At 42.3% G+C, this 24,614-nt stretch overlaps 1 protein-coding gene across 47 annotated transcripts in view; it reads left to right on the forward strand.

Annotated features, from left to right (window-relative positions):
• CACNA1C (calcium voltage-gated channel subunit alpha1 C) overlaps positions 1 to 24,614 on the forward strand; it is a 476,569-nt gene that overhangs the window by 418,124 nt on the left and 33,831 nt on the right. For 25 of the 47 annotated variants that reach the window (XM_072039966.1, XM_027463178.3, XM_027463107.3 and 22 more), the window contains 2 exons: positions 2,316 to 2,399; positions 22,263 to 22,295. In XM_072039966.1, coding sequence (XP_071896067.1) covers positions 2,316 to 2,399; positions 22,263 to 22,295 — 117 coding nt within the window. Of the gene's footprint in view, positions 1 to 1,608; positions 1,693 to 2,315; positions 2,400 to 22,262; positions 22,296 to 24,614 lie in introns of all 47 variants that reach the window. The other 22 variants (XM_072039979.1, XM_027463118.3, XM_027463184.3 and 19 more) reach the window with 4 other exon arrangements.

Raw genomic sequence — 24,614 nt, forward strand, 5'->3', positions numbered from 1 at the left:
GCTTTCTCTGCCTTTTTTTTTTTTTTTTTTTTATTCCCAGCCCCACTCAAATAACTGTGAGCCTCAGAGCATCCTGGTAGGCAGTGTTTCAGAGTTTAGAAAGACACTTTTTGCCCGTGCCTGCTCCGTGTAATGGTTGAGCCTGGAGTATTTTAAGGTTCCCAAGCCTGGTTTATGCAGTGCCAGTACTGGGATTCTTTTTCTTTTCTCCTTTTTGCTTTCTACACACTGCCTGGGAACACAGACTCGCACTTTACCCATGACCTGACTCTCTGGCTAAGAATAGCAGGAGCAGTGCAACTTGGGTTCAGTCTCACTGGAGACATGCTGCAGCTGGGAAACAGAGAGGTCAGAGTAGCCTGTGCTCACAAAACCAAAACACAAAAGGAGCACAGAGGATTTTGTATTCTTACCTCCTTTTAGGATTGTAGAACAAGGGGAGAGCTTGGCACAGGTGTTCAGTGGGCTAAGACACATTTTCTTTGCTCATGACATTAAGTTGGACAGGAAGTTTATGTATAGAAATTCACCTTCCAGGCTGAACAGGACCTTTCCTCAAAAGGTCCTGCATCCTTATGAATCATCCAGCCAAAAACCATGCAGGCTGGGGAAGACAAGCAGTGCTGATTAGCTTAGGACGATGAGATGTTTGAGGTAGCCCTCAAAGTAATTTTGCACGGTAATGTGAAGGTATGAGTTTAGCATGTGCTAGCAGACCTGCCATAGCTCATCCTATACAGCTAATGTCACAGTGATGCTGTGGCACTGTTTGTAGAGTGAGCGAGCAACGGGTCTCACTCAGAGCACATGTTAAAACCGACTTTGCTCCCATCCTTACCCTTTCCTAGTGGTATGCACCATCACGGGCTACATTCACACTTTCATTTTGTGGTGCAGATGTGCTTTCAGAGTAACACAAATACCAGTCCTGCTCTGTAGTTTTATGACAAAAAAAAATGCATTAGTAATAGAAGACCATTAGTAAACCATTAAGCTAATGGCTGTCGTAATACTTCTTGTGGCTGGGTAAAGATAAAGGTGACAACCTGTAAGGTTTCAACAGCACTTCCCCAGCTTGATTGTGCCCTCTGCTCTGTCGTGCCACAGCACCTGCCTGTTCTCAGCACCAGCACAGGGCAGTGTATCTGGAATGCAGACTGGTGAATTAATATTCACCCTGGCAAAAGGGGAGTCTTTTTTTGAGAAAACAGTATGACACCATCCCTGCCCTCTTCCCTCAGCCAAACTTGAACAAGATGTGGAAGGGAGCTGTGTTGCTAGGAATTAGAGATGTCTGGAGGATCTGGACCTGCAACCCCTACTACTGAGAGAAGCCATGCTCAAAGTCATCTACATGGCTTCCCCTTTTCCCCCATCTCAGAATCAGAGTAGAGGGGTATCTGGCCTGGGATCACGTTGGCTGGATAGGGGCTGCTCACACAAGTCAGGGATGCCAGGACTGGGCTACAGCTTAAGAAGCAGCAAATAGACTTAAGAGGAAAACCCCTTGAGGTATCAGGGCAGTAATTCTAATGGTAATTTTGAACTGTTTTTGTCTGTCTAACATTCCTTTTTAATCCCCATCCTGCCTGCCCCTTCCTTATGTAGGGTTACTTTAGTGATCCTTGGAATGTTTTTGACTTCCTCATCGTAATTGGCAGCATTATAGACGTCATTCTCAGTGAAACTAATGTGAGTATTACTCTACCCTCCCCAGGATACCACCACCTCCTCCTCCTCTGCTGTTCCTTCTCTCTTTCTTTCTTTCTTTCTCTTTTTTTTTCTGATTTTTTTTCCCTCTAGTCATGCTTTTATTGAACTTGCCGTCGTCCTTCTCCTTCTCCCAGGGAAAAAAAAAGGAGGGGGGGAAACGCCTCCTTCTTTTTCACTTGTCATAGCTCGCCCCAAGGCTGTGACTGGTGAAAGCGCACAGAGTTTGGGGTGTGTGTGCTTTTTTTCCCTCCAAAAGGTAGACATGCTTGAGAGTAACTTTCTGACTAACCAGGCTTTTGTTGATACCCTCCATCATGTGAAACGTTACAGAGGTTTGAGCAACCAATACTGTAGAGTGGTAAGAGACTATTTAATATGCCCACGTAACCTCTTTCTTTTCTTATTTTTTTCCTCTTCTCTCCCTCTTTCATGCTTTGTTTTGTTTTATTTTGTTTTTTATTTTAATTTATTTTACTTTTTCCTTTTTTTCCCTCTTTTCTCCCTCTCCCTTTCTCTCTCTCCCTCTCTCTCTTTCTCTCTCATTCTTTCTCTCTCTTCCTTTCTCTCTCTTTCTCTTTCCTTGGCTTCTCTGCCACATGCAGCACTATTTCTGTGATGCATGGAATACATTTGACGCCTTGATTGTTGTGGGTAGCATTGTTGATATAGCAATCACCGAGGTGAACGTAAGTAGCTGGCGTCTGTCCATGATCGTGCCTGCTCTAACATTCATTTGTCTTTCCCGGGTTCTTTATTTTTCCTCCCCCTTTCTCCTTTCTTTTGAGTTTGTTTTCAGAGGTTTTTTTTGTTTAGTTTTGAAGCTCTCTCTTTTTATTTAGTTTTGTTTTGTTTTTATTCTCTTTTAATTTTTGGAACGACTTAAAGGACTTTTTGACTGTTGCATCATTCTCTTCCCTTCATAATCCGCCTGGCATGAATTAAACTGTATAGCAGGAAAAGTGATGGGAAATGTGGAGCGTAAGTGAAAAAGCTATTTTTGCCATGGGAAGCTTCCAGAAAAGTCCCAGGCCAGCACTTTGGTCTACCCAGTGTTATGCTTTGCTTCCCATGGCAGTTCAATACTCTCCACCCCATAGAGATCTAAAGGTCAGTTCTTTCGAGGTGGAACTGCGGGAACCAAACCAACAATCCTCCTGGTGCCTCCTCACCCAGGCTTCCTCCAAAAGAAATATAGACCAAATCACCTCTGTTTAGAGGATCCTGCTCATAATGTTTAGTTTCTAATTTGGAAAAAATAATTAAAAACAGAACAGAAAGCCCAAAGAAAAACAAAGTACCAGAGTTTCAGCCCAGTTTGGTTTGCTCCATCTCACGAACTCCACCAGAACAACTGACACTGATTGGCCCCAGAGGTGCCCATCTCAGCAGACAGGTGAAGGATTGAATGAGCCATGGAGACTGAAACGAACAGCTGGTGTTCAAGGGAATAAATCACATCAGGCAAGCTTTTTCCTCTTTCTTTGGAGGTGGATGGGTATAGAATTACTGAATAAATAGACAAAGGACAGGCAGGACGTACAAAGATTCCCAAAAGAAAGACTACAAAGGACCCGCTGACATTATGAGCACAGGCAAAAATATTTTACAAAATCCAGCTTAGTAAAGACAGGAAAGTAGCAAGATCGAAAGAAAATTGCTCTAAAGATGTTAATGAAGAGCAAATCAATCATCAATTTGCAGAATGATGTTAGTGTTGAATAAATATTCCAGCTTGGAATTGTTGTGTACTGTAGAGGCAATCCATCACAAGCAGAAAAGTGACAGCAGTTTTCACTCAGTGCTGTCTTTAGGAGAAAATGTAGACAACAATTTGGAAAAGTCAAAATGCCTTGCTTTGATCTTCTCAAACAAAATGTTTTCATATTTTGGTTCTATTTTAACTTCTGTTCAACTTCCTTGTTTTTTTGTTTTTAATTCTTAAAGAAATTAAATGAAATATTGAATGAATTAAATATTTAATTTGACAGATTTTTCTTGTCTTTTGAGAATAGAAGATAGTTTCTAACTGCAACATTTAATTTTTTTTAATACTTTTTTTTTGCATCTCTTAAGTGTCCTACTTTCTGTTCTAATTTCACCCAGAATGTTGGAAACAGTATTGGTTACCCTTTTACTAGAGAGAGATTAGGATTGGGCCAAATTTGTAGAGGGAAATTAACAATGATCAGCAGGTCTAAGCTGTTGATTTAATAGAATAGCATAAAAGTCTTTTTATTCCACGCTTGGAACAAGAAAACTAAACAGGGAACCTGCTAGTAGCCTTCAGACTGTGGAAATGCTCAGTTGTCATCCACACAGGCAGAACTGTGCATGGTAGGTGAGGAAATAACTACAGCTAATAGGAGATGAATTACCCTAAACATCAGCAAGATTTTCCCGAGTCTCCTTGTATTTGAGTCCATAGAAAAGACTTCCAAGTAGAAAGGAGAGAAATACTTTCCTTTTTCCAAATTAACGGGGGCCTATCATAGAATCGTAAATTGGCTTGGGTTGGAAGGGACCTTAAAGATCATCTGACTCCAAGCCCTCTACTGTAGGCAGGGATGCCACCCACTAGATCAGGTTGGCCAAGGCCCCAACCAGCCTGGCCTTGAACACCTCCAGGGATGGGGCATCCACAACTTCTCTTGGCAACCTGATGGCAGGAAAATCTAATGGATTCTTTTGAAGAAATTCACAGTTATTTTGTATAAATTAAAGAACTTCCTATATCATGGTTTAAATCACTTTGATATACATCCCGTTAAAATCTAGTCATCTGAGAGGATGACTGTCACCCAGGCTTCCTTCTGCAGTTTGTGGAGAGAAACACCTTCCCAGGCCAACTGATTCCTCTCCACCTATGACAGGGGAAATGAATTGCTTTCTGGAGGTGCCCATCCAGTGACTCAAGATTGTCTAGGTTTGTTAGGTTTGTCTAGACGCCCAGCTCTCAGACATTAAAGTTAAGCAAGATAAGTCACACTCAAGCTTGGCATTTTGTCAAGAAGGTCGCATTGCTGCTAATTGTGCTATGTTCAGATCTTCAGTCTCCAGGGCTATCCATACTAGTGTGTTTAATTTCCACTGGCAAGACTCCCTCTCTTTTCCATTCCCAGTCAAAATTCAAGTTCATGTCAACCGAAGCCCAGAATCCGGTGTCTGGTTACGGATGTCTGGGAAGAATGAGGGTGTGCCTCTGTCTAAACTCCCAATGCCTGTCTTAGCTGAGGAGGCAGCAGGAGAGGCCCTGACTCTTTTAATAGGGTTTATGAACAGAATTTCATAATGGTCCCTGTGTTTCCTCTAAAGAATCCTTTCCTTCTATACAGTTTTTACAGATTTCTGCACACGTCTTTTTGTTACCTGGCATGTTTAAATCTTCTCTTTTTATCTAGGCAAATCCTTTGCTACTAGTTTCTAACGTTTGTTACTAAAAAATTGCACAATCTTTTGATGCACTGATAAATAAGCAGCAGCTATGGATGGAGTTTGTTCTGAAATGTTTTGAAAACCCTTTGCACTTATAACCCTTATTGAATAAGAGAATGTATTGTATGTTGGTTTGTCCTGTCAGATTCCCTTCCTGCTAGCAGCACTTGATATGTTACATCTGTGGCAGATGGGCTTTGGAAGTAGCAGCCCATCTTGGATGGACAGTTGTCATCTTCCCAAGCAGTGTGAGGCAGTTTATCAGATACACTTCTCCCCTTCTCCTCAGGAGCTTGTTGCTTTCTTGCTGTTTGTGGGTTTGAGCAAACCCTGCACTGTGTTTCTGTACACTGTCTTGTCTTGTTCCAGTAGACCTGGAGTCTGGAAAAAAAAAAAATGCCAACAAACTCCACTAATTGGAGATGTTTAGCCTGGTCAGGTGCAGGTAAGATGTTCTGCCCAATGCATTAGAAGCTGACAGACGTTTGTGGTAGTGTTCTGGAAGGTGCTGCTCTTGGAGCTAAGGGACAGCTTTCTTTGAGGTCAGTCAGCAAAGACAGAGACACCTGGCACAGGTTAGTCTGACAGGAATCTCTATGAGGTTCATCAGACATCTGCACTGAGAGCAAGCATGCCCAGCTGGTGCTGAGCTGCCACAGCTGTAGTTGTGATGGGAACCCTGACTGACAGGCACTGCAGTGTGTGTGTAGGTACGCGTTTGCATCTATTTTGCAGTTCCCCTTTATTCCTTTTGACAATTATTTCTGTTTCTTGAAAAGGAATTTCCCAGACCAAAACCTTCATTAAGATATATGTGAGTGTGCATGTGTGGGTCTTTGTGTGTGTACTCTGTTGGTTGTGGTACATGTTCCTGAATGTGTCTGGATGCCTGTGTATGGGCTACAAATCCATAGGAGAGCGTACAGACATGAACATGTTTGTATGTGAAAGAGTGTGTGTATGCAAGCACATGTGTATGTGTTGTGAACGGTTGCTGGTGGAAACACATGAGTTGTTTTGTATATAACTGAGTGTATGAACATGTTTTCTGAGCCATTGTGGCTGTCCTAATGTGCAAGTCTGATTTGTTCATGGGTGGGTGTTTATATCTGAAAGTCTTCTGTATGCAGGCATGCTCATCTGCATGCCTGTGGGTGAGTGTAGACTTGCATGTCAAACTCAGCATATGTTTGTTAGCATGGCTGTGCATTTACACAGAGTGAGAAGGTATGTACTGATCAGGCAGGTCCCCAGGTTGTCTTCAGCACTTCTCAGTCCTTTGGGGAGCCCTCACTTTTAACACCTGAATGGTAAGTCCAATTGCATCACATTAGGCCCACTTGGTTACAGCAACTTGGGAACACCTCCCAGGTCCCTCCAGCCAGCCCCACAGACACACAGAGATGAATCTCACACCACTGATAATGTGCAAAGCACGGGTTAAGATCTGGCAGATATGAAAATTTCAGTGAGTGATGCAGTTTCTGCCAAAGTCACTTGTAAATTGCTTTATTTTCAATCTTGCTCCACAATTACATTTTCATAACTTTGCTTGTCAGTAAGCACTGTGCATCTAACTTCCTAGCCACAAAATGAAGAGTTCTGAGAATTTTCTGTAAATTAAGGAGAGGGTGTTAATCTGATATTAAAAAAAAAAAAAAAAAAAAAAAAAAGAGGCCCATTACCATGCTTCAACTCTCTCTAAGTGCTAAGACCAAGCATGATGTTTGGGTAATAAATTTAAAGATGATGTAATATATGGGGCCTGGGAGGTAGAGCCTGTGGGTCTGTGGGTTGCATTCCTTGGGCTCTGCCTAGATCCCTATGCCTCAGTCTCCCTATCAGTAAATTGGAGATTGTTATTATTCCCTCAGTTAAGAAAATATTGCCGTTACTGTTTCCAAAACACTTTAAGTTCCTCAGAGGAAAACATTATGGTGATAAAAAATGATTACTATCTATTATAACAATAATAGGAGTGAAAATGTTACAGGAGTTGAATAAAAGACAGCAAGTTTGGAATATATCATCCCAGAAGTAGCCCCAAGCACAGGCTTGCATTTCCTTCCTTTCCACATCAGCAGACACAGCCCAGAGTTCAGTGCTGTGAAGCTGACTGACAGCCTGCTGTCCCCTCCTCCAGGCAAAGAAAGTTTCTCATTCTAATTTGTTGTGCTGTGTCAGAGGGGGAATCAAGTTTGATTTGTGCTCTGCACTACTGTGCCCGAAGTGATGAGAGAAAAATGACCAGACCCTGAGCCACTGAGAAAGCCGCTAATGCAGTGTCCTTCCTCTCAGCTGGAGAGAGGAGCCAACACCTTTCTGGTCAATAGGGTCCGTTTTCCTTCATCCTTTCTCCTGCCTGTGTCAGACCAAAGACTCGCTGTGGCTGAATCTTTGCCACCAAAGCAATGCTCATAGAAGCGCCTCCTGAGTTGGATGGGTTCCTGCCAGCTGAGTCTGCAGCAGGCAGCTCCTGTGCAGATGTGTGAGTTACAGAGGCATGGTCGGGTGGGAGCATGCGTGTCTCCAGAGCACCAGCGTGGATGCCAGTGACTGTGGGGATGTCGTGTGTTTGATTCTGTCTGTCTGTCTTGAAAGGATGTTGGGGAGGGAGGGATTGTGCCTACCTGTGAGCCTGCTGCTGAGGGGTTCTGCCAGTGCTTCTGAGTGTGTCTGCATGTACGGGTACCTCTGTGTATGTCAGCTGTGCATGTCTGGGAATGTATGAGGATGACTGAGCCAAAACATCGGACTGGTATACATCCCACCTGTGCTACTCAGTGGCCATAAAAGTACTCATGTGTTTTGAGTGTGTCTGTGGATGCTGGAGGATGTACAGAGGAAGAAGTATGCATGACAGGTACCCAGTGTGATACAGCAGATGTGACAAGAGCCAGGGGTGAGCACGGGTGCAAGATTAGCACTACCAGGGATAGGGAATTGCTGACTTGTGTGAAATAATGGAGTATTTCCCTGGGTACGTTGCCCTCTTGTTGAAGCAGTACGTGTTTTCTGGAAAGCATTGTGTCAGGTCCCAGGGTCAATAGAAATAGTTTTTTGGTTTTTTTTTGTTTGGTTGGTTGGTTGGTTGTTTTTTTTAATGAGGTTTTAGGAGGAGAAAACACGAAGGTACTACATTGTGTGTGACCTGATCCATGGTGGCATCTGGGAGATTTAGTACCTAGGGGTTTCAGGAAATTGCAGCCCTATGAAGAAGGTTAGAGAGGTCCAAAACCCTTCTTGCTGTATTCCTTCCCTTGGAAAATGCTGGTCAGGTCTGTTGTGCCCAGGCCTAGTGGTTTGTGCATCAGGTTCATGAGGGCTGAATACTTTATATATCGCATTTCTGAAGAAGTTTCCAAATTGCTGGTAGGAGGTCATCCGAGGGCTGCAGTTTTGTTGATTCCTGACTACTGGTGAAGTAAGGCCAGGAAGGGTGTTCAGATCCCAAGGATACTTGGAGACCTGTACATTGATTTTCCCGTTAGTCTCTTTTATTTCTGAAGTAAAATAGCTCTGGCTTAAACCAGACGCATGAGGCCTTTCCTTACAGTCATCCTGCTTTTGGTGTCAAGAGGCTTCATATGATTTGTCATGGGCTCCTGCTCCCATTCTTTGGAATATCTGACAGCCTATATTTAAGTCTCCTTATCACCTTCTCCTGCACTCTTCCCTTTTAACCCGCCCCCCTCCTTTCTTCCTTTTCTCCCTTGCTTTCCTCTCCCTCGTCTCCAGCCACACTAAACCTCACGAGTTCATTTTCACCCTCAATCAATGTGTCTGAAGGCAGAGAACCAGTGGCTCTAACCCTGCAGTCCTTATCCAGGCAGAACTGCCGCAGGGCGTTCGGCCTGCGCAAGGCCTGGAGCAGGCAGCCCCAGTGACACGGTCCTGTACACACACACACCCCGCAATGGGAGCAAGGATCGGTGGAAGGACGACATACATCTAGCCTGCACCTCAGTTGGGACTGGCATTCATCTCTGTCGCTGCGTCTGTCTGTCTGTCTTTCTGTCTCTGCCTGTCTGGTTCTCTTCGCTTCCACGCCCTTTGCTGCTCAGATTTTGGCCGTCAGCTGCCACCAGACACAAAATAGTTTCTAGAACCTGCAAGTTCATTTGCCTTTTGGAAAAGGCAGAAAAGATCGCCTTCCCTCTCTCCTTCCCTCCCTCTCTCCCAAATGCCATCTGGGTAGCAGAGGCCTCCAAATTATGTAGCAAAGGGCTGGAGAAGCACAGCGGCTTCTTTTGACATCCGTGTTGTCATACCCTTACTGCTGCCATCCTAGAAGTTGTATGTAGTCCTGAGCTATCCCTGTGTGCGTGTATATGTATGTATATATGACCTGTTTTGTTTTGGGGAAAACTACTGATGGAATGGATTGGGGGTGGGGGGATCGGGTTTGCCTTTTTTAATGTCTGGTGGTGTTCTTTATCACTAGAGTAATGCAGGTAACGCACCACCGTGGCCCCAGCTTCTCTGTGAAGGAAGCCAGGTTTAAGCATGGTTGTGAGCTGTAGCAGTGGCAAACGCTGGTGCACAGTGCTTTGTTTTGCCTCTGGTGAGCATCAAGAAAGGTGCCCTCAGCTCTTCCCTAAATTACACTTACGTCAATTAAAATTTGACCACCTTCCATGTCTAGCCAACAATTCCAATGCCTATTTTTCACCCTGTGTTGGTGAGAAGGAAGCATCGTGAGACTGTCTGACCACAACCATGTTTGAACAAGGTCATTTTGTTTTTATTTATGTATTTTTTCATGAAGATGGGGCCTTTTGTTTTCCTTTGTATTAAAAAATGTTGGTTTTCTGAGTGCATTTCCAGAGTTTATAATATGATTTGCCCCTTCAAAAGACTGTTTTTGGTAACTGTGTAACTCCTGTTTAAAAAAAAAAATCAATATGAAATATGGGCAAAAAGATAAAAATGTGTGTTTTTTGCAGAAAAGGGAGTAGTGAATGCCAATGGCTCCTTCCTCAGTTTACCTGAGTATTCAAGCTGTTACTAGTGACTACCAATCTTAGCAATGCACAGCAAGAATAAAGCATGTAGTTCCCACTTTGAAAGACTCTCCTTATGACCCAGTTTTGAGGAAATACCTCAATACTGTGATTTCCACAAAACTTCTAGTTATACTTGCTTCAAACATTATTCCAGGTGGATGGAATAATCAGGACATATTTTAACGCTGCTTATAAGAGTAGCATAAAATTAAGTTTGCCTTGCTGTGTAAATATAACCACACACAAGCTAGTTAATTAAAATATGAGAAACAGAAGATGCAGAACATGGGAGGACAAATCCTTGTAATATAAATGTAAAAGCAGTAAAAGGAAAGTTAGATAGCCCTATAGTTGTGAGGCCTGATGCACAATCCTGTCTGGAATCTTTCTGAGTGAAAATGTTCACTTGAAAACGGTGGGGCACCATGTCTCATTGGCTGCACTGGGGACTGGGTCGTGCTTTTAATTACTGCAGGCTTTCACATATCCAAAACATTTGTGGGTTTTAAAGCTTTTAGGGAAGGAGTCCTGATTTCATATTTGACTGCAAGTTAGTGTTACAATAGCGATAAGAGCTAATGGTGGAACACAAAGTACTAGAGGCCTTGTCCTCTGTTGGCTCAATGGTGACGTAAGTGTGTGGCAGATGTATTTAAGTGTAAAGAGCTCTTCAAAAAGATATATCCAGATTTTCTGACAAATATTTATCTTTTCTTGTAATTTTTCTATCACATCACTTTAAAAAAAAATACAATATTCTGGTATCAGCATATGCAATATGATATGCTTATATTTCATTTTCCTTTTAATGCCAATATGCTTTTCTACAAAGCTAGTTAAAATGCTCAAAAGAAAAAAATAGTAAATAACATTAGAACTACCCCAAACTCATTATATTTTCCATTGGTTTGCTAGCCAGGATAAATCATTCCTTTTGCGTATAAGAAGTTTCTTTTAACTTTGCCTGAACTCTCATAGAGATTGTATCTTTCAATGAAACCACAGAAAATCTCTGACTCCTTAGATCATCTCTTAGTATACTCATGTCATAAGCACCATAAGCTAGATGTTCAAAAAGGTGCTTGGCTGAGTTCAGATCCAGCTAGTTTTCTCATCTAAGGCAATTTCTTGAAGCAGTGAAAGATGCTTTCTGGCATTTTATTCTCCTTCTTCTAAAAGCTACTTTGGTTAGAACACCCAAGGAATTTTCCAGCATTGCTGATCTGCATATACAGATTGCAGTACTAAAGGCTGCACAATCCCCTGTATCTTACTCATTCAGTTTTGCTGTAAAAGCTTCTGGTTTTCATCCAATTTACAAGAGCTTTTAACATCAGTTCTCCAAGACCTCATTGCGTGCACTATCTCTTACTATTATGCATAGCTAGAGATCTGCTAACTGGTTCCAGATTGCACTGCCAGTTGCAATGAAAGCAGCGAAGGTGATGGGAGAAGAAAAAAAAAAAAAAGAAAAAAAAAGAACCAAGCTCTTTATGTGTTTATGTGTTCCTTAATCTTTTAACCTGCTACTTTCCCCAGATTTAGGTAAAATGTTGGGTAGCAGAGGTCACGTTTCCCATTCTCAGGAGCACTGGGATTAGTTTTCATTAAGGCAGTAATTATTTCCCTTCTGCCTACAGTATCAGTGATTTTCCCTGTTTTTCTTCAGCCAAGATACCATCAGTCCAGAGGAGAGGCTGTTGCCCCTTGTGAGAGTTTTTGTGCCAGGCACGCGGCAGCAGTTCAGCATGGTGATGGGTACCATTCTGCACACCCAAATGCCCAGATCAACAGGAATTTTTGAGGTTCCCATTATATAAAGCTGTCACTGTGTTTTTTGGCTGGTAGGCAAGAGAATGTGACCTCCCAGCCAGATTTGTAATCGAGGGTAAACATACCTAAACTAGTTTTACTCTTTCTAATGTAGACAATATAACACCCTTTTAGCTCCCACACCCTTCCGTGCACGCTCATATGTACCAACCAGACAAACATAAGGGTGGTGTTGTTTTTTTTATTTCTCACTAGACAACTGTTTTTAAAATAGCTGTGCTCTTACCTTCCCTCACTGGTCTGTTCTTCATGGGGACTGTCTGGCACAACGTGCCAACAAAATGACTTCTGCTTTATATATCTTCCTAGACATCTGCTAAATGGGACCCATTCCCAGCTGCATCCAGATGACCTCGCTGTTTACGCTGGGTTGCTGCTTATGGTCAGGAGACTGATAGCCAAAAATGTCTGTCTGGCTCTAATTACTAGTAAACCTGACCATGTCGCAGAGCAGTGGGACATCCCAGCTGGTCCCATCCCAGTCTTTTGTCTCAAAATCCATTTTTAACCTGGGAGATGCCAGTCATTGGTGCTATCTGCTGAGCCTTGTCTGAGTGACTAGGAGAAAATCTGCTTCACCCACAGCCAGTTCAAGTGTTTTCTTTTCCTAAGCTGAACAGACATGACAGCAAAGATGCCTCAGCAATAAAGAAGCACTTGTTAATACAAAGACACTGAAACAAATTGATATTTGGAGCTTGGGATTTTGAGTCTCATCTGTTTGCTCAGACTTGAACATAGTAAATCACATACAGTGAGCATTGCATTTCATCCAAACCATCCCTACTATTTTTTTTAACTGACAAATTCATAAAATCAATAATCATCTGTTCTTGGAAAGAGGTGCAGAACAAAAAATGTTTCTCAGTAGTTTTTTAACAGCTAGCTGCAATCTCCATATGACCACCTGTAAAATGCTCTGATAATGCCTGTGATTGGCATTTCCAATCCCAGAATGGTTCACAGGCTCTATTGTACCACACATTAACATACAGGGATCTAGTATGCCTCTGAAAGCACCACATTTCTAGGAAATTGCATGTTCTGCATCAACATTAAATAACTTTCTAATTGAAAAGGCAATGAAAAGGCGCAGCCTGTGAATTAAATACTAACTGCTACAAATCTCAGATGAAAATGGTCCATAACAAACTCTCTCTTTGGGCTGCTGGTGTCTCTGGCCAGCATCCCTTGAGCAGAGATTCATTACTCAGACATAACAGGGAGTGCCCTTTTACCTGTATCCACTGGCTCTTGCAGTGCACAGTCCTGTTGCATTTGAACAAAGGTGAATTGGGTTTTCTCCTGGTGTCAATGGGATGTGCAGTTTCTTTCAGCACCTTCATCAGAGCATAACTTGGTCTTTCATCTTCACCCTGTCCAAGAGCCTTTGGGCTTGCCAAAGGAAGGATCCTGGCAACAATGCCGCGTCTTGGAGCTGGTAGACTGTCTGCCTTCCTCCTCAGGAAAACCTACACGTGATCTAGCCTGCATCTGTCTCTGTTAGTGCACAGAAGAGTTACCATTTGAAGGAACTGGAGATTTTGCTGCAAACCACAGGTCTACTTCTGTCCCTAACACCACTGGCGTAATTTTCCATCGGTTGCACAGGAGTTGTAAAGATGCAGCTGACTGGATTCATGCATTCCTGCCAAGCACACCTCAGTAAACCAACCCTTCATACTGAGCTTCCAGCAAACCTTTTCACAGATGGAGACCGTGAAGGTCTCCACCTTTCTCACATATGCAGTTGAGGCTGCTCAGAGAAACCCCCATGACACCATTATGCAGAGAGCATCACGTTTCAATCTATTCTTCATTTCTTCTTCCTAATCCTCTTCCCACACCATGCAATCCTATCAGCTAATAAATAAATAATTAACAAAGAGCAGTAGAAGAAGTGGCTCAAATGCTGAGTGCACAGAAGACAAGCACAGCTGTGACAGAAGATGGACTTGCTTCTAGGAATTTGCTTAATTCATCAGATCATCATTGCCCGAGGAATATGAAGCCAGTAGATGATACGCATGTTTTCCGTGCTGTGGAGTATTGCAAGGTGTTGGAGACAAGGAAAGCTCCTCAGGAAATTCATCTCAGAGACAAACTCTGCTGCTATTACCCTCTCCAAGGCAAGGCGTATGAGGAATGGAAAAGGCCACATCTTTTACAGTACACAACAGCATCTCTTTAAAGTAACTAAGTCTGATACGAATGCTTTGAACAGTCTTTTATTTTTCAGTTCAAGATCAAAATCAGTGGCATGGTCTTACCAGACCCTTGGCAGACGAGCCATGTCAGAAGTCCTCACTCTACTTGCAGTCCCCCAGAGCAGCAGTGCTTTCACAGCACTGCTACAAATAAGATGAGGTGATGGATTTATCTGGGTGTTTGGGATGGGAGAACCTGGAGATAAAATGAACTGTCCTTAGGAACGAGCCAAAACCAGAACCAGGCTGTGCTCCGTTTGGAATACCATCATCACAGATTTTCCTTCCTCTCTCCCAGACAATGAAAAAGAAAAAGAAAGGGAAAAAGGATCCATGTAAGAGAGAACATAAATCTTCCTAAAGGGGTGGAGGAAAAGAAGACTGTCTTTTCCGTCAGAGTGATGAATTTGGTGTTTAAAAGCCATGTTAGTTTTGCCATAGGAAAGATAGTGAGACCCACTGGACTATTTAGAAACAGCAATGAGGAAACCATTGGCATTGATGGTAATGGAGCAGAGGAAAGCTGGAGACCTGTGAACTCCGTGTTTTCACACTTGCAGTCTCCGTCTTGCTCAGTGGTCTGGTCTGCTCCCAAGGTCATCCCTTCAGGATGCTTTGGGCTGGGGCAGCCTCACTGCCATCCGTGGAAACCCTGCACACAGCTGGCCTTTCAACATTTATCCTCATGGCTCACTATCTTCAGAGCCTTCATTATCTGTATGTTCTAGGCCTTTCTTTGACTCCCCGTCCCACAAAATGCAAATAATAATACACAGGCAAGCCGCACCTGCCTCTCCGAGTCAGACCAGTCCTTGTGCCAGGAGATGAGCATTGCATCTCTGATAGCGTTTAATATCTACTTGTTTCTCAGGAACAACCCCCTAGGCCTAATTACCATAAGACTTGAACTCATCATTTACCCAGAGCTAATGAGAAGGATTATTAAAACATCCTGAAAATTAAGAATAATTTGCATAGACATACTTTACCAATTGTTCTGCTTTTCCTCTGAAAGTCATGAAAAAAATAGGGCTTTCAGCTGTATAAAAAGGGACTCTTTCATTAACGGTCCAGTAATTGTCAATCTAAGGCAATTTGCATAACCAAATTAATGCAATTGACTTCCCTTATATTTACCTTAAGCACTTGAAACCATAAGATTACTGTCTCACAATTTCATGGATATATATATATGAAATTAATTAATAAGCTATTCAAATTGGTATGATTTGCATATTTGAAGCTAATTAGAAAAGCAAGCTCTAGAATTTCAAAATCTTAGAATACATAGGAAATGAAGGAAAAAAAAAAAAACACACACACAATAGCTGCAAGACTCGCTTGCGGTAAAAGTTACCTTGAACTTATTAACTATTTTTGGAATAGGCTTTTGTTCACTTGGAGATGCTAATATCTTCCCCAGGATCTGAGGTTTTGTGGAAACTATAATATATAGTTGCATTTGCATGAGCTAGCCCTGTATAAGTGTTGACCCACATGGTCTAGTGCCAGCAGAAATGTAACGATAACCTTCATTGCAGGTGTCATATTTTTCCTAATTCCCCACATTATACCAAAGAAAAATTTAATCCCCTAGCGCAAGAGATCTTAGTCTCTTCTGCAGAGCTGTCTGAAGCCTGTTACATTGCTTTTCCCAGGGAAATCTGCAAGGTGTTCAACATTTGCCCCAGCAAAGGCAGTGTCATACATGATGATTCCCTGTTTTCCTGTAAGATGGTGCCCTTTTCCAATAGATGTTAAATACAAAGCTCGACATATGAAAATTATACAAAAACCCTCTGTTGCTTCACCCAAATTAGAGCTATGAGGAGGCTTGATTTTTTTCCTTTGTTTCACAAAATCTTGTAATTCCAATATGCTTTTCAATTTTAAAATAGAATACAAATGGAAAATTACACGATTTCCAGTAAAAGAACGTTCTAGCAGAAGTAGATGGGGAAAATCAAAACATTTGTTTCAGTAAAGTAAAAACACTTCAGTCCAGGATTGATTATTTTCATAGTTATATAACATTTCTAATTGAAATGAAAACTCAAATTGAAAAGTGCGGGGATAAAATGTGAGCTGCAGTCTTACTAACATTTCTGAAATGTGTTTTTTTTTTTCAAAATTGACATGTTTCTACAGAACATTTCAATTTCAGCATCAGCATTCTTCTAACAGAAAATATTTTTGTAGCAAAGAAAATAATTCTGTCTAGTTTTATTCAAAATATTCCCAGAAATTCTCAAAGAAATGCACACTTAATGGAAGAGTGCAGCATTTGAATAGCTTGCCTTGCTTTTTTTTTTTTTTTCCAGCTAATAATTTGGTTTCACTGTAAGGTTGTGGGAATTGAGAATTATGCCATCTGCAGTCCAATAGTATTCCTTGTCAGAGAAATACCAGACACATTTCTGCCTGGCCTTATAATAACTTCACAGACTTTGGTGGCAGGTAGATTATCTCTAGAGTGTTTGTTAATAAAACCACACACAACAGTGGCAGACAGATGACTCTGGGGGGGTTGTGGTAACTCCGCGGTGTACTGCCAGCAGCCAGCCTGTTTTGAAACCCTAACTTTTTCTCTCTCTCCACAAAGAGTTGTGTTACTCAGCCTCTTGAGTTGCTTCAGCCTTTTGACACTACAAACACAAGAGGAAGTCTAGTGGCTTGTTTTTAATCACATCTCTGTGGCACTGATAAATTCTAAATCTCTCCTTCTCCTGTAGCCTAGTAAATTCTTGTTCTCCTTGAAGCTCATGTCCTTGCAGATCCTGTCTCTGCTTGTAAGTGACCACCGTGAGTCAAATAAAAATCCCCAGAATAGCAGTGCTGTTGGCTTGCAGTTGTCCTATTTGTGGCCTCTACACCCAGTCAAGATAAAAGTGGCCAACCACCTGAAACAATCCTTCAGTTCTTTCTAACTCCCTGCAGCAACAAAATCAATGTGCTGTTGCCTACCAGCTATCCCTAATGACACTGCTTTTAATTCCCCTCAAAATCTTATCCATGTTTGTATGATGTGGTCATCTTCTCTCTGTGTCCAAGAATGTCCCAGCTGCAGTATGGCTATGGTAGGCAGCAGCCTTGGAGGACTTCAAGATACAAAGAACTTGAGTGCAAAAAGACTGATATCCTAGAACAGTGAATGAGTTACACAGCACTGCAGCCTGCTCACGTGAACTCTACAGTGCAGATTCTCAGAGGCATCCTTCCTGCAAGAAGTAGAAAAAAGCAAGAGGTAATCTCCTATCACCCCCTTCCTCACTGAAGAACCAGTGGACAAGCTTCCAACAGATACAGCATCTTCATGGGTAGCTTTTCATTCTCCAATCCTCAACACCAATCAAGGAAACATCTGTCACCAACAACCAACTACTGCAAGTGATCTCTAAAGAGTTTCATCCGCAAGCTATGTTGTCCTCAGTGGAGAAATCCCATTAGCAGTTGTTGGTCGCAAAAGGCAACATAAGCATCTGAACAACTTGTTTTCTTGAGACATATGAAGATGCTCTACCATATCATGGTGCTAAAGTACTGAACAGATTTCGTCTCATCTCTTCAAATCTAAGACTACCAAGCAACATCAGAATGTGGCCATTATAGCACTGTATTGAGTGAGACAAGTGTGGCAAACAAAGCAATAGTAACTCTGTGCATTCGAGATGCTTATAGGTTCCCTAGATCAAGCCAGGCCTAACATTGGATTCTGCCTTGCACGGGATTACAAAAAGAGATTCCTCCCCATAAATGGAATGAGTCTTACTAGAAAGTAGGAAATTTTACTGCTCAAAGCTAGGGGAAAATTCAGCATGAACTTCTTAGCACATACAGAGGCTATGCTCAACATCTTCAGTGTGTCCAGTGGTGTAAAAAATCAATCCCATCAACAGTGCTGGTAACAGGAATGCCACCTGCCTGTCATCCCAATGATAGTCACGCTCCTACAAGTACTGAAACATACTTGCTGAGTAGTTAAGGAGCCTCCATGGATTTATTAATTACCAACCTAGTGGAGGTCCCCTGTTTCTAGGTGCTAATTCTTTGAAAAGACCTATAGTTGTCAGCAAACCAGCCCAAAACAAAACAAAACAAAAAAAAAACAGGGAGCTCAAACCTCTCAAAGCATTCCTCCGTCTCTAGTGTTCCACAGGGACAAGGAGGGATTTATGCCTCTTCTCAGGATTTTTCTACTGAAACTTTCATTTGAAATTATTAACTCACCTTATTATTATCTTCCAAATCTTGATCTATCCAGAAGATATTCAAAGTCATGTCTATTTCAAGGGGCTTCAATACCACCATGATGGTACAGCTTGTAGTCTTTTTGCTCATGTTTTTGCTTCTGTCTTTATGGCTCTGAATGCAAGTTATCCCTTCTCAAAAAAAAAAAAAAAAAAAAAAAAAAAAAAAAACAGAATTTGTTCTGGATTACAGAACAGCATTTTGTAGTACAATATTGACTGTTATACAGCACCCTTAAAACATTGAAATTGGATCTCCTGGAGTGCAAATGTTATCCACTCCTATGTTTCAAAGCATTTGTGTTATATTCAGCATCTGGAAAGCCCCTAAACACAGCAATCCTCTTACCTCTGTTAAGCAATATTTCCTCGACTTGGTGGCATAATCAGATATGACTCATATGTGAGTCAGTGTAGATGTTCAGGAGACTGATGCTCCCTGTACCCTATTGGTATGTTCTTTGGGAGTAGCCATCAGTAAGACTCAATCCCACCTACCCAGGTGGAGCACTCTTTATTGGTTAACCAGAGAGCAAGACTGGCAGGAAGACAAAACAGTTACCTTATTCTGAACTGTGTCCTCTGAGATTTTAAGTATGTCTCTTGAATAAGCATGTCTTCTTTTCTGGAAACTTCCTTACCTGGGATCCTGAATTCATGATGGGCATAAGCTGTACCTTTCATTTTTGTGCCTGCAGGAGCTTTAACAATGTGAACAGGTGAGCAGCAGCTCAAGCAGTGTGTCCATGTGTGCTCTGACACACACTGGGCATAGTTAAAATGAGGTACCTGTGGGCAACAATAATCTGAGGAGCTTTCCAGACGTGCTTCAGGGATCCCTCAGACTTCATCCTACTCAATCTTTACTTTGGCTTTTAGTACCTGCTTCTCTGTTTCTTGACCTCTTCTGTTCCTTAACAACTGTTACCTTTTTAATATGGTAACATAAAAATAAAAAAAAAAATCATCCTGCCTCAGATATTTCTCCTCTTACCCCTCTTAACCTGCAAGTAAGACTATATCAGTCTTACTATGTGTTTGTGACATCTAATTCTGGTCCCTTTTCTCTATGATAGAAATTGCTCAGAGCATCATCTCTTGGCTGATCTCACTGTTAGTGTTGTTGCTCTCTTAATTCAGTTATGTGCATGCTACTTGTGCCCCAAATGACAAGAACAGGGTAGAATAGATGAATTTCTGTGGCCGATTGAACCACATGCAGAGGAAGAGGTGGTTGCAAGTAAAATAGTACAACCAAAGCCACCTTCTGTTAAGTAGTGTTACTTCTATAAAGCCTCCTTCAAATATAATAAACAGATGAGGATTTGCTTTTGTACATTGTTCTAAGATTAGTAGAAATAAAATCCTATTCACTTCAGTGGGGCAATAGACACCAACTTCAAATCCAAGTACCTATCACCATGTCTCTATCCCTGTGAACAAATGTGACCTACTAAGTTCTCAGGTGCCAGGTGCCCGTCTTTGTCCTAAAATTAGCATACCCTCGTCATTAGCAATGTTACAGATTCCCAGAAAATCTAGCAATAGCTCTCTATATTATTATTAGGAATGGCCACACTTTAAAGTCCCGGTAAGAAGTTCTCAGATAACTGTGCTCAGGTCTGTATGGTGACTCTTTGGCACTCATAGAAAATGGAAGGATTTGGCTCCTCTCTCAAATTACTGTGGACATCAGAAAATGTATTCAGCAACCCACACAACTGGGGATTAATTCCTCTCACCCCCATATAATCATGCACAAACTACTGTATGAGTACAAGCGTATTAAGAACTTCTGCCCATTTTGCTTGAGTTCGTACAACTATCATCTGTCAGCATTAGCAGAAACTTTCCTGCACTGCTTTTGAGCCTTTATTGTAGCTAGTGATATAATATGCTTCATATCTGACTGCATCTTGTAATACAGGCCAGTTAATTAAGGGAATAAGAGTGGAGTAAGTCTACCTCTACTTCCCTTTCTTAGCAATGCCAAAGATTAACAGTGGCTCCTAGTTTTTCAACATGTTGACAACTCCTCCAAGTTGAGCATCTCATATCAACAGTGCGTTTTAGCTCATTACATAGCCATATTGTTTTATACAGATTTTTTTTTTTACTGTTAAGTTACTATTATCCTCCCTTTCTGATGAAATACTAAGAATATCAAAGTGACAATTAAGGTATAGTATTCCACAATAACTTATAAGGCTTCTTCAGACAACCAGTCACAGATGCACTGACACTGTTAGCCAGGAAAGATGCTGGATCCTGAAAGGTGCTGAAAAATATTTGACTTCCTTCAGTCAGCTTGAAGGAGCTTTGTGCCTAGTACCAGGAAAGCAGCAGCCAGCAGAATAAGGATCCTCCTACTGTTAGAAAAGATGATTGGCAAAACTCATAGAGAGAGGAAGGGAGATGGGGCAGAGAAATGCACTGGTGGAAAGGAGAGGTTTGCCCAGCAACACAAAATCAAAATCTGTAAGAAACATCCCTATGGACACTGCTCCCTTACTTGGTATTCAGGCCAACATTTGCCTGAAAGTTTCTTCTGAAAAGAAAACATAAGAGCAAGCACATGAAAGAGAAGGATAAAAGCAACGAAAGCTGACAATACCAACCAATGAGTTAACCCAAACAAATACTGCATGGTTAGGAATAGCGTGGGGTTTTAATTGGTCTCATTTGCCTATATGACCAAATAGGCTGACCATCCAACATACAGTTTTTATTTAGGTAATATTGTGCCAGCTTATTTTGTACAGTGTCCTTGGAGAGCAGAAGCACACTGTGGGAGTCCTACATGGCACTAGAGGTGATTTTTGCTGTTGGCAGAAGAAGTACATCAGGTTCAGCGTTGGTAGTGTAGTCACAATAAGTAATGTCAGACCAGTTTGGCATATGAAAGAGGTTTAAGCCTGAAGGATTACACTACCATTGAACTGAAGGACTCCTGATAACATTGCCTTTATTTAATTTTCAGTTCTGCTTTTTAAACTTAAAGGTATTTGCTGCCTTGGGTGTTTTTAAGAATTGCTTTCAGTAGTGGAAGTGGCCCCAGATGTTATTCTGGGAGTGTCAGGCAGAGTGTTTGCAGCAACTAAACCCTTCCAGGGATGACTGGGGCTCAGTTCAGTTCTGCTTGGCCTCAAAGGATGTATCCGATGGGTCCCTGGAGCTTTGGTGTGAGGTGGGTGAAGGTAGAACACGCTAACCAGCTTTAACAATGCACTTTCCACAGCCAGTGGTGGGTATTGAAGGGTTGCCAAGAGCTAATTACACTGTCCCAGCCCATTTTCTTAGTAACAACAATGTAATCACCCAGAACTATATGTAGAGGAATAGGCGTATATAGATAGAAAGTGTTGCTTTAGCACCAGGATATTATGGGTTTACGGATCAGATTGATGCACTAGAAGCTGGCTGCTCCCTATGCAGGCATTGCCTGGATCTGAGCTGAGGAGCTAAATCAGCCCCCTGTACTGAACTTGGTAGTAGTGACACAATAAACATTTTAACAGTATCAGTGCCTCCACTGCCTGGATTCAGGATATCTAGCACTCAGAAGATCTGGGTCAAATTCGTGTGTGGTATTAGTGGATACAGCTCACATCATTGAATTCAGTGCGAGTTGTACCTACTAATGCCACGGCCAGCTTTGATCCTGGGCATCCCAGGGAATGAGCCCAGCCTCTTGTGCATTTCTTTCACACTCCCTTTTGCCCTCTTCTGCCATTTTGTTGCTCCTGTGTTAGCCAAGACCTAGTTTACTAGGGCTCTTGATTGGAGACTTATTACAGCTTATTTCTGTCTGCCTTTCTTTAAAGCCAGCTGAACATACCCAATGCTCTTCCTCTATGGTAAGACCAAAAATACAGACCACCCTCCCAGCTTCTGTGACACTCTTTCTAACACACTCCTTTATTCTCTTCCCCGATCACGAGTTCTCTCTCCAAGCCCAGCCTAGTTATTTGTGCATGAAGCTGCCATGTTGTGTATTGGTGTGAGTCTGGTGTTCACATGAGCTGTGAATATGCTGCACATGTGTACTTCTTGTGCATCCTGAGCTTTCCTTTGGTCAAGTTAACTGTCGTTCTGCCTTCTAATGAATCACCAAGAGAGAACCAGACCTGGTACGATTTCTTGTTAGCAACACACTACATCACAACCAATGTGATGCTGAATGTGATTTCACATCGAGGCTTACAGACTAGAAAGGACTGGAGCTCTGAAGCTCCTTTTCAATGAGATGTTGTCAGTGTAACATTTGAGTTCATACTTTGCACAAATAAGAATAAGCAGTGCAGTGGCACACACAGATTATGCTGCTTTGGTGTACAAGGCTGTTCCTAAGCTACACCAACAGCAGTAACTCCATTCTCTGATTGAGAACTTCCCTCCTCTGGCAAAGATGTGCCTTCAAAAAGCAGAGGAGAAAGTAAGCTACCACGACAGTGGTTAATGTGTAGCCACCTAGTTTTAAAATGACTATAATCTCCTGAGGCATCACTGAATATTTTTGGCTACATGTTTTGATGCCAGCGAGTTGCAGAGATGTGTGTCAGGGAGAAATTTGTTTCACTTTGTCCACTGTGTAGATTTTGTCTATCACAGGACATTTGGAGGGCATGAGAAGTTTACTGCTTACATCTCCTGCCTCCTCTCAGCAAGGAAAGACAAAGCAATACTAAAACATGTGTCCAGACTCATGCCCCAACTGGCTGCCATCCAAAGGGTCAAGCCCACAAGGAGAAGCAGCAGGTAGAATAAGAAAACACTTCTTTTTTTTTTGTCACTACCATAGCAGTAGTGACACCCACACAATTTTTAAATTTCAACCTCAATTCTCTTTTAGGTAGTATTGGAATTTATCTCCTTAGGAAAAGTCAAAAGGTGGCCATAAAACTTCTGTAGGCTAGGGAGAGACCTTACAGGCAGCCCTATAGGATGGTAGTTCTTAGGGTATTAATTGACAAGAGTTTTGATTTTTTGGTAGCCACATTCCCTCCTTTACCTCAGAACCATTCCCTCCAGTTCACTGAAGCCGTCAGACTGTTGTCCAAGTCAGAAAATAAGAATGATGTGAGATTTAGGGAACACTCAGGCTTTTCCGTGACACAGCCTGTTCCCCTAATCTTTTTCGCCCCGCTACTGCGTGGGCAGCTAGCGTCAGCCTTTGCTGCAGACTGGAGGAAGCTACCCAAAATATCCACCGGTGATTCACATGGATAGACAGACAAACTGCAGCTGTAGCGCAGTCCTGAAGTATTACAGGCACACACATCAGCAGGCAGGGCTGAGATGCAGCCGGGGCGGATGGAGTCGAACAAATCTGCACGTCCCAGGTGGGAAATGGGAGCACGTTCACAGCACAGGTACACGTCCTCATCTGCACAGCTGGAGTTTTAATCCCAGAAATGTACATCTGGGCAGTTTCTGTGCCTCAGATTTTATCAGAAATACAGAGGCAGATGCGGCTTTTGCCGCCCTGTGGCAGGAAATCCCAAGGGTCTGTTCTCTCTTGGTTTACACAGTGGTGAGTAGTTAACAGCAGGGGGTGATCTGCACTGTTTCTTCCTCCGAAACGTTGCTCTTTTGGTGTTTAGACTCCAAATCTGGTCTTTGCAGCCTGGGTGGGGACAGAAGGAGGCCTCTGGGCACTCCGTTGCTCCACAGGCAGGTCAGGTGGCAGGGTGACAGTGTTATCTCCCCACATGACAGGAGGTTACGTTCCCACAGTGCTCCTAGCGGAAACCCCCAGCTCCACAGGCTTCGCACAGCATTTTAGAGGGTTAGTGAACTGGGAAGCATCGCATTTTCTGTGCCTTGCCTCCCCTCAAGCTAGACAGCGAGTCCTCTGCAGAGGCCCAGGTACGCGGGCTGGCAGCTCAGCGCTCGGGAGGAGGCTGCCTTCACACGTGTGCAGGCTGAGCAACGTCAGGGCCGGCTGCAGGCCCAAGGGAAAACGCTTAGGGACAAAGCAGATGCTGTGAGGAAAAATTAAAATAAATAAATAAATAAATAAAATAAAATAAAATAAAAAACAGGCCAGAAAAAAAAAAAAGAGTATTTAAAAATACCGCACGCTTGAACAGTAGCAGTGAAGCCAAAAGAAAACGCTTGTGTTTTTTCTTTAGAAAAAAAAAAAAAAAGGCAGTGCACAGACTGTGGGAAGTACA

The sequence above is a fragment of the Anas platyrhynchos genome, chromosome 1 (assembly GCF_047663525.1).
Source record: "Anas platyrhynchos isolate ZD024472 breed Pekin duck chromosome 1, IASCAAS_PekinDuck_T2T, whole genome shotgun sequence".
NCBI classification, from domain to species: domain Eukaryota; kingdom Metazoa; phylum Chordata; class Aves; order Anseriformes; family Anatidae; genus Anas; species Anas platyrhynchos.